This window comes from Hoplias malabaricus, chromosome 7, assembly GCF_029633855.1.
Source record: "Hoplias malabaricus isolate fHopMal1 chromosome 7, fHopMal1.hap1, whole genome shotgun sequence".
NCBI lineage: Eukaryota > Metazoa > Chordata > Actinopteri > Characiformes > Erythrinidae > Hoplias > Hoplias malabaricus.
Genome location: NC_089806.1, coordinates 19,144,973 through 19,156,164, shown reverse-complemented (window position 1 = coordinate 19,156,164; position 11,192 = coordinate 19,144,973). Strand labels below are relative to the sequence as shown.

Genomic DNA, 11,192 nt, shown 5'->3' with positions numbered 1-11,192 from the left:
GACATAAAGAAACCCTCGCTGTGCGTCATGACTTATGTCAGAGAAAAATAAACGAAGCACATAATTAAACATGAACTTCGGCAATAAAGTCTTTAAGTGGAATGCAGGTTGTGGCTCGCCATATTTTTTTTACCAACCTTAATATTTGTAAGTTGAGCTACTTTGTGCACTGATGAGGCTGATTGTTCGATTTTATTCCATGACAAATATAATGTAACGTCATGCTATAATTGGTCTTATGGAAAATGTTGAGTACTCACAATCGCAAATGGTCCTTTTCAGAAAGCAAAGAAGTGAAAACATTTTCGGATCAAAGTACATACGTACATTTGTATATATTTGCCAAATATAGCGTAGGGAGAATACAACATGGCCATGCCCCACGTTTACTTGCATAGGCACCATTCTTTTAAAAACATATCATATAAAGAGGTACATTTTGCTGATTTTCTGTCCTCTAAAGGGGATACGTTAGATTATTTTCACTTCATCGGAATCATCAAGATAATTCAATATGACCGAGATGCGCAAATGTGGCATATGAATGTAAACACAACTCCGTGTAAACAAACCTATGCCATAACCTAAAATAAATAAGGATCACAAGGTTCGCTCAGAATTGACCTACGTAATTAAAATCGCTGAATAACGCGTGTTATGATATTTCATGTTAAAGACACAGTCCTGCATTTCTAAGCAGTTAACACATTAACAGCAAGCAAATCTTCACAGCGTAAAAACCGTATCCCAATGAATGATACACCCTTTTAAGTGCGAGGATTATGGGATATCAGGAGCTTTCTGTGTGTAGTGCGTTCTGAAAGCAAGGCGCTCCGCCCTTTCGTTGACCTTCTCCTGTCAGAGTGCATTAGGGAGCGCAAAGCCAATAACGGTGCAGTTAACGCGAGCGGACACGCGGGAAGAGATCACGTTAAACACGCCACTCCAGCCCACATCCATCCATTAACGCCATCCACCTTTTAAACATGGAAGCTAACGTCGCCCAGCCGGACACTTTATGATAAACAAACAAACTCCAAGCCTAACAAACACAACGAATAAATCAAGCAACTCAAATGTGTCAAATTCTAAATGTATGTAGCGTGAATGTGCACAACAGATCATCTGAGTGTCCAGATTAATAATGATGAAAAAAAAATATTGTGTAAAAATAGAAGCATTTTTTTACATTTTAAAACATTTTGGATGAATGATGCAATACTAATAATAATTCAGACTCATACTTATGGTATCGATGAGAATAAGCATTTCATCATGAAACATTTTATTAACTTAAGTCCTTAATTCATTAAAACATACGTCCACTACTTGGCGCACTCTAAAAGTCCATCGATACACCATTAAAATGACCGGACTTGAAATGAGCAAGCAAATCAAATGGTTCTATTAGAGCAACTTTTTTTCTTTTTAATACGTAAACATCTTAGAAAACGTGGTCAAATGGTCAAACGTCGATTCAATGTGAAGTCCTTTTCAATGAAAAAAATGGAGGGGGTGGGGGTCTTGAGGCGTCCGATTCTGCTTCATACAAAAGTAATTTGGACACGGACAGGATCTCTCCCTCTTTTTCTCACTCCATCTTTCCCACCTTCTTCACCCCACAAAGTGTCATTTCTTCGTGTACTTCATATTTATGAAATCAAGATAAATACATTTTAAAGAGCATTCCATAGATCCCTGGCTGGTCAGACAGCCATAAAATAACTGAACAAAAAAACAAAGAAAAAGAAAGAAAAACACGGCCTCTGATAGGTTAAGGCAGGCACTGATGTGCTTGTTTTGTCTTGTTGATTGTCTGTCTGTCTTCCATCGTAAGGTGTTCATTTTCTCCTCGTTCCATTGATGTTAGATGTCACATTCGCTGTCGCTGGATGTGATGGAGATGGCTGAAGCTGCAGCTTTGCTGGACAGATTGGCCTCTGGACTAGACGCGCTGCCAAGCCGGTCCACAGTGCCGTCCGAGCCCGGAACCGAGCCGTTAGAGAGCACCTGCTGCTGTAACCTTTGGGTAGTCGTGGGGAGGGGGAGAGGTAACAAGATCTGTGTCAGTACACCTGGGTGGGCTATCTACAGTAGTACACAAGTGTCTGTACACCCCTGGTCAAACATCCTGTGCAGACTGTACACTTTAATGGGACATTTCCCTAATAATTGTAGACACAAGTCAATAAAATGGGCTATAACTTTTAAACCGGCCAGTTTTTTTATGTTTGTTTTTGTTTTGTCTAATGCAGTTAAACTGGGTGCATATACATTGGCACAGGTAAGCGCGTAAGTTTTATTTGTCATTGTACTGAACATCAAACTGTAGTTTAACATTTCAGTTTTGGTTAAATATATTATTACGCAAAATTCATAATCCCAGGTCAAATTACAGGCTTTGTTGATATTGTTAATGAAAATATGTACAGACTCTCTGCAGAAAATATAGTTCTGAGCAGTTTAATGTACGATTATTTTTTTATTCGTTCTATACAACATATTGTGGGTAAAAGGGAAAAAAAAGAAACGTGATCTTTTAAAAAGACTTACTAAATTGATATAAACTGGAAACCGAAATTAGCAGCAAACTCCAAAAGTTTAAGTAGAAAAAAACTAATTTAAATTAGTGGTGTTAAATACATTCGCAGATGGCTGTATTCCACCAAATAATGTGCCCTGCTAATTTACAAACATCAAACTTAAAAACCAAGGATACACTGCACATGTTTATGCGTAAAACGCCGTTTATAACGAGACGTGCAGCACCGCGCTCAGAGCCTTCGTCATAAGCTCAATGCCCCGGAAGGACACAATGTGTCATAGCGAGAGCATCACAGGAATTTAAGCGGCGACCAGCCAATGTGCTTCATTCCCCATTTTGCGCCTGTTTGTTGTTTGTGGGCGATTTATCAAGTACAAGAATGCCACCTATTTGACGTTTTAACAGGTTCCTAAAATATTACACATTACTAGCCATTCATAAAGAGATTACAGCCAAGAATGATTAGTTATTTATTTTGTTGCTGAAGCTGCTGCTGTCTGTTTCATCTGTTCCTGCTATTTATTGGAGCAAAACGCAAAACTAGGCGACTGAATTGATTAGCAACTGAAGAGAAAGCCCCTGCTTAACCTTGGCGTAACATGACCACCGCGAGCATACTGCAGAACAAAACAAACGCTTAACCTCTCGCTAGAATTACCTTAATCCTGATGTAATCGGTCAAAGCCACGAACAGATTAGCAGCCGACTAAACATAATATCTGCCCTTTCATTTCCCGATATTTTATAATCTGTCTCTGTTGTTTTATCACATAATGAACTTGGCCTTTAGGCTATAGGCCTTTACACAATCGGGATGAGCTACAAATCTTAGCAAATCTGTTCTGACGATCTCGAGCTTCGCGACTAAACTAGCTATTTGTAATGTTTTGGTTTCACCAATTTCTGTAGCTAGCATGAGTAGTGCAAAACAAATGGAAATTATGAGCAATTATTTATCAATTTGACAGACTGCTATCTGGCGAAAGACAGTTAAGGTAATGGAAATTAACGCTTATTTTGCAGAAAGGCACTGCTAAACCTCTGAAGGTTTGACGCTCTTCTTTAAATTATTGTTATGCCAGCACAAAAAAAGGTTTTAAAAAAAAACGAAAAAAAAAACAGAACAGCTAGCTGACCGCAATCACCTGCATTTTTATTGTGTAGCGTTAGTCTTTGAGAGGCCTGTTCATTTCTGTTAGGGAGGCACGCACCTGTTCTTAGCGGCTGCTGCTCTGTCCCTTTGTCTTCGGTTTTTAAACCAGTTGCCCACTTGGGTGGGTGTAAGTCCCGTGGCTTGCGCGAGCTCCCTCTTTTTGCTGGGGTTCGGATACGGGTCCTGCAGGTACCATTCACGCAGTAAATGCCTGGTCCGTTCTTTGAAGCAGTGCGTCTTTTGCTCGCCGTCCCAGATGGTTTTAGGCAGCGGGAACTTCTTGCGCACGCGGTACTTGTCCACGGGCCCGAGCGGGCGCCCGCGCAGCTTCTCGGCCTCCTGGTAATGCGACTCGAGCCAGAGCGCCTGCAGCTTGGAATGTGACTCCTTGGTGAACTTGTGATTCTCCAGGATGTGGTAGAGCTCGCGGTAGTTGCCCGTGTGGAAAGCGACGATGGCGCGCGCGCGCAGTACCGACTCGTTGCGGTTGAGAGCCTCGCACGCGGCGGCGGGCGCCACGGGCAGCGACCACAGGAAGCGGCCGAGGCGCTCTATGTCGCCGCTCTCCTCCAGCGTCTCGCATACCCCCGCTACTTGCTGGGGACTGAAATTCAGGATTGGCAGCTGAAACATGAAGGCTTCTGTGTGCGTGTGTGTGTGTGTGCTTCTCTCCCCCTCCTCACCTCTCCTCTTCCCTCTCTCCCTCTCTCCCTTTTTCTGTCTCCCTCTCTCTCTCTCCCTCTGTGGCTCTCTCTCTTGCTCTCTCTATTTGACGAGCCGATGCTGAGGAAAAGAGGATGCCACTCTCTCTCTCTCTCTCTCTCTCTCTCTCTCTCTCTCTACCAACCACTCTCTGGCTCACGGGCAGCAGCAGCCTCGGCGGGCGATACGGAGAGCTCGAGTGAACGAGAATATAGCACAAGAACGGAGATATTTTTTGAGGAGGGGGTGGGGGAGGTGGAGAGTGGTCTGATTTTCTATTGGAGCTGGCAGATTGGTTGCGTAGTGTCCACCGACTCCTGTCAATCACTGTCAAGCGTGCCAATCACGCGGAGCCCAGCAAACGGGGTTCAGCACCTCCCAGAGATCAGCGGCGCGATTTACAACCAAAATATTTCCGATTAGCTTGGGTTTTCTTCCTTTTCTCTTTTTTTCCCGCCTCTTTTTTATTGTCAGCTTACGTTTTCACGTTCATCCAATCGGAGGAGATCTTTTGATTAATTCACACAGTAGTCTGTCTATCTATATGTCTATCTATCTATCTAAACAGCTCCCTTTTTTTTTGCTAATATATTTTTATTTTTAAATGTCTCCTGTTTCCACATTATCTCCATCCAGTGATGTTTTAGGATGCTGTTGCTCTGTCATCCACAGTCTTTGTGTCTAAACACACAGCTTGTGTTTTTTTTTCCTGAAATGTCCGTGTGTTTAAAGGAAAAAAAGGTCCGAGTTATAATTCGGTACAGTACGATGCTGAGTTACCCACACAGTGGTGCGCCTATCGTAAGCGGAGCTCTGCTGTCACATGCGGTCTTTTTCACGGTGCAGTTCGGCTCGTATGTGAGGCGACGTGGCGATTGCCCTTTTGCCATTCAAAACCGATAGGCGCGTTCGAGCGCTTGCACAACACTAGAGCCGTCTGAAACGCCGCGGCCACGGAAAGGTTGCAAAATGAACACGACAGACGAGGCTACGCCAGTTCACCCTTGCAGTGAGCAGATTTCAAGGCATCAGCAACAACTAATAAAGGCAATTCAACAAAGAGACGAGAAGAAAAAAAAAGATCAGGCGAGATTCGCTCAATTATGCAATAAGTCAAATACCCACCAAGGCGCAAGGTTGCTGTCGCTGTTCAGGCAGATTTAATACACACGATGGGGCGAACAAAATCCTCGCAGTATCACACCAACAACTGATAACCTACATAAACCTCCTCGGTTCACCTCTGCCTTTCTGTATCATGTGTCACTGGGGAATATTTAATTTTTGTTGGTTTGGAGTAGGAACCCGCTGTTTACGTCCACGCCGGCCTGATGAATTGACCTATGTGGCGGATCACACACAAATATCAGCAACGTTTATGGTAGACATTTTAAAATACTGTCAGTACGGAGTATGATGACGATGTAAACGAGTCCGAGTTCAGCGGCAGCAGCGGTGGTGGTGGTGGTGGTGGTGGTGTGAGGCGCAGTTCGCTCAGTGCCCAAGCTGAGGCGGTAAATAAGACGGCGGATACATAGCGCAGATGGTTTGAAGTGTCGGGTCACATTATTTCACGGCTGGCTACAGTGGAAAAGTTCATTCTGACGGAAAGCCCCTGATATTATTTTCGCAGATCCACACAGTTCAATTGAAGAAAGCCCTTCGGGCCTTTTTTGCATGATGTATGAGCCGCGGCTCCGGATATGGAGCCAACGTCTGTACGGAAAACTGCTCATCTCCACGCGTGACAGTTCTGCCAAAGGAACGCGCGCTTTAGAGCCTCACGAGCTACATTCTGGATCAGGATCCGGAGCAGAACGACGTGCAAGGGTTTTAATATTGGGGTGTGACTTCTGGAGCTGTGATGTTGGACCAGTTGTGGAGAGATTATAAATGTAAAATTTACCTTTACTAATCTATTAGTACAACACAGGCCTACTCAGCTGTACAGGGTATGATTCCATTAGGCTGGAAATATGACAACAACTGTTATAACAAACACTATTATTACTTTTTCTTATAGAATGACATTATTATTATTATTATTATTATTATTATTATTATTATTATTATTATTAATATTATTATTATTTTATTATTATTTATTAATGTATTTGTTTATTATTGTTCTTGTTTTTGTTGTTATCTTGAGGTTTCCCTATATTGTAAAATAATTGACATTGTTTACTTAGTATTCTTTACTATTGAATTTTTGAATATTATTTTTCTCCTATGAACATCTGTTCCTAGGGCCTGCCTATAAATTTCTGAGTTCTGAGTCTTGTGGTGCATAGATCTTTTCGTGTCGATATAAATGTATTCATCGCTCTAGGGACGGTTAATATTTTACATTTTGTGCATGTCTGTAACACGAGGAAATGGACGAGATGGACAAGATTAACATTTGAATCTATTTTCTTGAGAAACACTGGGGAGGAATCCTACCGAGGCGGAGTGCTATCGAAACGGAACAGGGAGCTGGGCTGAACTTGTATCTCGCTAAATAAAGGATTTTAAGTGCACTAGCCTACGAAATAAACCTAGACTGTAGGATTGAATGAAACGTTAAATGAGATGTTGTATCAAGTGCTTAACATGCTCCAGGTTTCAAACATTTAAATGACAGTTAATAATTCATATGCTGTCTTGTAAGTTTGAAATAACCATTACCATTATGTCACCATCAAGAAAAGACGAATAAGGGCGCCAGAGTAGCCTTCTATTAAATGACTGAGCTCTAAGTATAACCACGTAATTAAAATAGCGTAATTTTGACAAAGGCTAATCAAAAAAATTTTAAAAAGTCATATGTCGCATATATATATATATATCAAATAAAATATTATTATTATTTTATTTTATTTTTATTTTTTTTCTTTGGGCCTTGCACTTTTATAAACAAGTTCGGCGAACCTGGAGCCTTGAATTCAACGTACACCCATCTATTAATCATAACACTCTTCTCGAATTAAATCATTTTAACCCTAGAATAATTTCTTGAGACCGATGATTATTTCATTGTCATTAGAAACGGGATTTGCAATCTTGGGAGACCCACAAAAAAACCCAAGGACGCTCATCAGAGCTTCTCTGAGCAGAACTAATATATGAAGGTGGTTTGGAGCTTTTGAAATATTCAGACAATCTAACGATACAAAAACATCGGACATTTCAATTAACAGAACACTGCCAAAAACCCAAGTGTAAGTATGAAATAAAATTGTATTCGAATTCTTATAAAACTGTCATTGTTGATATTATAATTCCTTCTTGATCAAACCGTATCGTAGTTATCTTCTTGTCAGAGATATTTCAGAGATAATAAAGGAAGTCTCTCAACTTACATATTCATACAGTTGAATTTACAATAAAACGATATAAATACTGAATAAAGAGCATCAAATTTAACAGCGAGGTTTAGGATTATTATTTTAAAAACGAAACGACGACAACTACGAAAAATCTGTCTTATTCACTGAAGAGTAACATTTTTTTATTTATATCTTAATGATAAATAATTTTTAGAACCGCAAAAACTGCATAGGCATCATCTTGACCATGAGGCTCAATGAACAGAATTTGTATTCAAAATATTCTGAGTGTTTTTAAGGTCTTGAAATGGCATTGCTTCTCTGAACTTTTTAATACTTGTCATATAAGAATCAGAAACCGTGGAACATTTAGTGGGTGTTTCTCTTCTGTAGTTTTTTTCTTTTGCTGGACTAAAAATGATATGTGCAGTGGATCCCACGGTGTGGGTCATAGCACACCTCGGTGGACAGTCGAGTGGGGGAAGGGGCGCAGGGCTAGTGGGTGAGGGGCCATTAACTGCCCCACTTTTCCTTGGATCAACAGAACAGCCACTAGAAGCATCATGATAATCAGCACTGTATTCAGGGGGTGCTAGAACCCCCAGTCACCACGGGTGTCGCTTTATTTATTTATTAATTTTTTGCACTCCCCCCTTCCCCCCCTCCCAATTTTCGCCAGTCCACGATAATATCATATTAGCAAGGCCTTACATCTGTTCAAATCTTGCAGTTGCTGGCTGAACTCAGGATTAAACGACTCAAAAACATCAAGTTATTTCAGTCAGTTTAAACCAGCAAATCTGAATTTGCTTCAACGGAACAGATTAAACAAACCCAGGGACATTACACTTTTAGCGCTAGATTTTTGGGGGGATTTGTATCATACATTGCCAGTTTATGCTGAATGTTATCAGTGGTCACGGAGCTGTTACTGTAGGGCTGGATTAAGTTGTAATTAAGGTATCATGCCAGCAGTCATATTAACAACATTTCCGATGATCTAGAACTGCACCGGATAAGCAGTAAATGGGCATTTATAGTGACAAAAATCTCAGGGTCATTTGTACAGCGAGGATGATGACGGGGATAAGTCTGGCACTCTGGACGCTATCATTTAGCTACATAAGACCCTTACTCCCGGCCTGCTGATGCCCTGTAATCTACAGATTTGCAGTAATAGAGACCACCTCTTATCCGCAGTCCATTGCATCAATATGTCATCACATATGCACGACATAGCCTCTGTTCATCCCAAATGTACAATCCTTTATGTTTAAATTTGAGAAGATAGGTGGGTCCGAAACCTCACAATACATAGACCACAATTCAAATGAATGTACTAATAGTGATGTGTTATGCTTGACATAATATGCTGTTTTGGAGCCAGCAATGCTGCACCCCAACAAAACAGCAGCCCAAATTACAAACCATTATGAGCATATAAGCTAGAAGTGAACGTGAAGTGAATGTTTAGAAAAGTTGGTCTTTGTGTTCACCAGTCCCATATAAAAGCACTGCACTGTCACAGCTACTGTCCCTACTGACAGAGTGCACTATATTTCAGTGGTGTTTGCACTTGAACACATTTGAGTAACCTTTAGGTAAGATGTCTACACGCATGCGACCACACACACTAAGCCTGAAGGTGAGAGTGAGTGCACTCTCAATTCGGCGAGCTCGAGAAACCCTCAAGGGCGACAGCGTGGATGGGGTGTGTTGGGGAGTTGGTCTGGGAAACCGTGTGACGACTACATAACCATGTCTACCGTTAGGATGCAAGACACAAGCGCCTAAACCAGCCCCTGGCTAATCGGCTTATTGAGAACAAATGTAAATCAGCTCAATATACTCGACTGACTGCAGATGTGCCATGCTTAACTGGAGGGTTAACGCCTTTCTCCGTTAGTAGGCACGCTTTCCCAATTCCTTATGTAGGCAACAATGATGCTTTAAACTCTGTTCGTGGGCGTGCAACTGTTACATGCAACCTTGCACCATTCATGAATCTTCCAGCCTCGGAGCACTGACATTATTCACACCATTACTTACACCAGGCATCCGCCATTTTCCCCCCACTTTTGTTTAGCAACAGGCTCAGCTGTGCTCTGGTTCCAGTGCTGTACTGTGTTGTGACTGATCCAGTCTAAAGTCTAAATATGTATAAGGCTTTAAATTGTATCATTCTTTAAAATATTTAACATATGTGAAGTAATGAAAACTTAGATTTAAATGAATACTTGTACATGTTAGTGAATCACCACAGTGATTTTGAATTTTAAAAAAATGTTTCATGGTGTAGTTTTACGTTATCATATGTTTCGTAATTTTATTACACGTACCTACATTACAACCAAAATAAATGCCAATTGGATTTTCAATTGTAAATAAATAAAATATCAAATTATTACTTTCATCCAGCACGTTAAATATAACATCGTTATTTTAGACCAATTAGAGGCGTGCCATGCCATTTTCATTATTATACTAACTTTATTTGCTGGGCACAAATGGGTTAATTTTAGCGATAACTATTTTGGTATGTGACGACTTGCACAATCATTCAAAATTCAAAATGTAACGGGCCCAGCCTGGAGAAATGTTTTGGTACATCAAACTGCTAGGTCAAATTAACATTTTTTATTGTTAAATAATCTTTGGTGTTACTTTTAGAATCCACCTGAAACATACGAATATGAGCTGCCAGTTTAGCCAATACTTGCCCACATTTGCTGTACTCGGGCGGAAATGTGCGACCATAGTGTACTTCTTCTATAGGCTAAATATAGTATATGAAGAAGTGCTCACAACAGAAATGCAAGAGATATGCATAACCTAAATTCCAATATGGGAGTAAAAACAAGGTAAATACGGTGATAAGAAATAGTTTTCTAATTTTAAAAATTTGATTTACCATGTACAGATTTGGAACACGCAAGTAACAGCTAAGACGCTATAATGCTCCATAGGAAAACACAACAAAACATTAAAAATGTTGGGTCTGAGCACACGCAGATATCGATATGCAACCCGGTATCACGCTCTAAGTGTGTAATGCATACGTTGGTCTTGAAGTCCAATCACAGAATCTGCCAATTTTCCATGTCAACAATTATATCACGCCGCAGGCCGTTACTTACTAAATACGCAGTTGCTGCTTATATCGACAAATTTAGGCCGTTGTCACATTCAAAAACTAAAATGGCGTCCACAGTCAAAACTGCTTATTTAAGCATGACTGAGCTGAAAAATATGCGTCAGGGTGAATACCTCGATCCAAAATCTTCCTCAAATCCTCTGAAAACTGAGATTTGAAGCTACTGTCGGAACCAGACCTCCATCTGGAGGAGAGAATGCAATGTACCTGTAGGAACACAACTGGACTCCAAAGCCACTGTTGTACCTTTTTAAATGTACATTTACATTATACCTGTAAGAACAATATTGTACTTCCTGAGAGTGTATGGTTAATCACAAAATGGTT

At 40.7% G+C, this 11,192-nt stretch overlaps 1 protein-coding gene across 1 annotated transcript; it reads right to left on the bottom strand.

The window, feature by feature from the left end:
- Nucleotides 1-1,306: 1,306 nt before the first annotated feature.
- Nucleotides 1,307-4,382, bottom strand: six6b (SIX homeobox 6b). The gene is made up of 2 exons (XM_066677187.1): nucleotides 3,757-4,382; nucleotides 1,307-2,023 (listed from the first exon to the last, which is right to left on the bottom strand). The coding sequence occupies exons 1-2, from the start codon at nucleotides 4,329-4,331 to the stop codon at nucleotides 1,867-1,869; spliced, it is 732 nt and encodes a 243-aa protein (XP_066533284.1). The 5' UTR covers nucleotides 4,332-4,382; the 3' UTR covers nucleotides 1,307-1,866.
- Nucleotides 4,383-11,192: the final 6,810 nt, after the last annotated feature.

Coding starts and splice junctions, on each gene's coding strand:
- six6b (XM_066677187.1), bottom strand. CDS start 4,331: ATGTTTCAGCTGCCAATCCTGAATTTCAGTCCCCAGCAAGTAGCGGGG. Junction 2,024..3,756: donor GCAGCAGCCGCTAAGAACAG/GTGCGTGCCTCC, acceptor GACTACCCAAAG/GTTACAGCAGCAGGTGCTCT.